Source organism: Vicia villosa, linkage group LG6, assembly GCF_029867415.1.
Source record: "Vicia villosa cultivar HV-30 ecotype Madison, WI linkage group LG6, Vvil1.0, whole genome shotgun sequence".
In the NCBI taxonomy this organism is placed as follows: domain Eukaryota; kingdom Viridiplantae; phylum Streptophyta; class Magnoliopsida; order Fabales; family Fabaceae; genus Vicia; species Vicia villosa.
The window spans coordinates 82,140,793-82,143,547 of NC_081185.1; the positions used below are offsets into that span (position 1 = coordinate 82,140,793).

Sequence of the window (2,755 nt, forward strand, 5' to 3'; positions counted from 1 at the left end):
ACTCAACTCTAAAGCTTCATTTGTATATAATAATGGAACATGACCAAAACAAGGAAACAATTGAGGGGCAGTAGTAGAAAACTATCAGATAGTTTTCTTCTCAGTAGAAACATAAAATAAACCAATGTTCTCATCAGAAAAAAAAATTCGGATAAATAAATACTCGTTGACGTACCAACGGAAAAACAGAGTTGGCGATCAAAATATTTCATGTTCAGAATAGTTCGTTATCAAAATCTACCACAGATAACTTTAAAAAAAGAAATTGAAAAAAGTTAAGCAAACCCAAACACGCTTTATCCAACATAAGTGCTACTGAAAATGTCATTATAAACCGAGGTTGTGTAAAAGGCTATATTGTGATCAAAGAAAAACAAAAAAAAAAACGCATATATAGTGGCAACTCAATTCTATCAAAGTCTTTCCTTTCTCATTACCTCTAACAATATGAGAGCTTTACATTTAATATATGTATAATGTAAAAATTGAATGGTTCAAACTTGAAAATAATTTACTCTGATGATGCTACTTGTATTTGTCCATTATTTTTTGAGCTTCTTCCACAGGATCATTCATAGGTTTGGTCGTAGTTCCTCCATTCCCGCTCGGTGGTCCTTGATCTTTATTGAATGCTAGATATGCAAAGTATGCAAGTCCTATGGTAGCCTAAAATATAGCAATACCGACACGCTGACACCGTTTATAATTGGAAAAAATAAAAGTACAAACTACAATCACAATAATCTGAAATTTAAATTTGATAAGCAAAGTGGATGACTTACCAATATGAAGAAAACTGTAGAGAGGATTGACTTGAACACAAAAAGCAAAGCACTCAAACCCACAAAAGTTACTGCAATCCTCGCTATTGGTCTTGGTACAGAACTCTGGCAATGGCAAAAAGAAGAAAATGAAATAAAAACATGGAAAAACTAGAAGTATTATAGTATTTGTAACAAATTTGAAGACAACAGCTAGATAAATCAAAAGATTACTCAAAAATGGAAAAGGCAGTGGTGTCGACCAGTTGCTGTAAACAGCAGACTGCTCAAGTTCCACTAAAATAGTGTAATAGCCGCTATTTGACAAGACTTGATATAAAAATCTTATGGCGGAATAATAATAGTTGGTTAAAATTTCACTATGCCATAGCCGCACTATAGCCGTTATTTGACAACACCGGAAAGAAGGTAAACTCTTACTTACCGGGACAAGATTTGTGCCTGCGTCAATTCCATCCTTACCAACTCTCCATGCATTCTGCAGAACTATCTCATAACCACAGAGATAATCGAAATGGAGCAATAGTTAGGGTTTCTGGATAACCAAAATAGCTGAAAAGATAGCTATGAAAAATACAACTGCCAGCTCTTCAAAGATTAAATGTTCCAATTCCGAAAGGCATAAAATTGGCACAAATAGCAAAATATTTAAATATCCCGCACGTGTGTTCGATTCAGCGGTGAAGAAAATTGATTTTGTAAAATTGATTCTAGTTGAAAGTAAAAAGTGAGTTGAAAAGTAAATTTCAATGTAAAAATCACATTTAGACTCAAAAGTTATAAATAATAACTTCAAGTGGAATCAATTCTAGAAAACACAATCAACTCTACTCGACAACAACCAGACATATCAAAATCAATTCTACATAATCAATTTTGGATGCTCCAAACGTGAAACCAAACATGCACGTAGTTACTTTAAATCACTTATTCTTACCAATGTCTACAAGTTCGTATCGTGTGTGGTATCTGTGTGAGTAATTCCCTAAACTTAACACACAATAGGAGAGCATATATTCAATGATTCTAGTTTCTTAACGGTATTTAACACCAAAATACTTTTCAACTTTATAATCCACCTTACTTCTATATAATCATAGTTTCTTCACTTTTATCCAACAATTTTCAATTCAACCATCCACAAAACATTCTACAAAGTACAAACATAAAAATCAAAACTAGAACTTGCAACAGAAACAAACAACCACAAAGTATCCAACAACAACCCATTAACAAAACTTGAAATTACCATCACTATAGCTGAAATCTAAAACCAATGTAAGAGAAATACCAAAATCCAAAATAAACTTGGGGCTACTAACCTTTAGTAATATTGGACTGTGCCGCAAAAACTACAAACCTGGAGCGAGGTTTGTATGTTCTGGAAAGCTTGAACTGAGAATTTGATAGGAAAGATTGATTTTTCAGCTTCAAAAGAGACTTTACCGAAGGAAATTGATGATGGGTAGGTCGATTTAGATGGCAACTTGGAAAGAAAGGGGTAACAGAATTGAAGTTTAGAACAAACATTTTTTTATATTGAAAATTGAATGTGCGAAAAAACTAGGATAGGTTGAATCAAAGATACGGAAAATTTTGATTTTGATTGGTTTCAGGTAGAGATGAATTTTGAAAGAAGTGAAGTATGAATGAACATAGAAGAGTTCTTGGAGAGGTGGTTTTTCTTAGCCTCACAAAGGTGGGCTTCAAGTTCTTGGGCCCTTGAGTTGGTTTTGTAGGAGAATTTGTGAAGGTACTCTTAAAATTAAACTTGACACCCCCAATTTTGATTTATAATATTAAAAATATATTTGTCTAAAAATGTCGGTAAAAATGTATGTTATTCTACCAATTTTTTCAAAAATTCCAGTATAAATGCATGTAAATCATGAGATTTTATCGGACATTTCGAAAATGCATGTAAAAATTCATTGTTTTCCTAAACACGCGTATGACCATGAAAATACAGGTAA

At 32.8% G+C, this 2,755-nt stretch overlaps 1 protein-coding gene across 1 annotated transcript; it reads right to left on the reverse strand.

Moving 5' to 3' along the window:
- Positions 1 to 375: 375 nt before the first annotated feature.
- Positions 376 to 2,449, reverse strand: LOC131611757 (uncharacterized). The gene is made up of 4 exons (XM_058883648.1): positions 2,105 to 2,449; positions 1,207 to 1,268; positions 783 to 887; positions 376 to 666 (listed from the first exon to the last, which is right to left on the reverse strand). Exons 1-4 carry the CDS (start codon positions 2,310 to 2,312, stop codon positions 526 to 528), a joined length of 516 nt encoding a protein of 171 aa, XP_058739631.1. The 5' UTR covers positions 2,313 to 2,449; the 3' UTR covers positions 376 to 525.
- Between the last annotated feature and the right edge of the window lie 306 nt (positions 2,450 to 2,755).

Coding starts and splice junctions, on each gene's coding strand:
- LOC131611757 (XM_058883648.1), bottom strand. CDS start 2,312: ATGTTTGTTCTAAACTTCAATTCTGTTACCCCTTTCTTTCCAAGTTGC. Junction 1,269..2,104: donor ACAGTCCAATATTACTAAAG/GTTAGTAGCCCC, acceptor GTTATGAGATAG/TTCTGCAGAATGCATGGAGA. Junction 888..1,206: donor CAGGCACAAATCTTGTCCCG/GTAAGTAAGAGT, acceptor TGCCATTGCCAG/AGTTCTGTACCAAGACCAAT.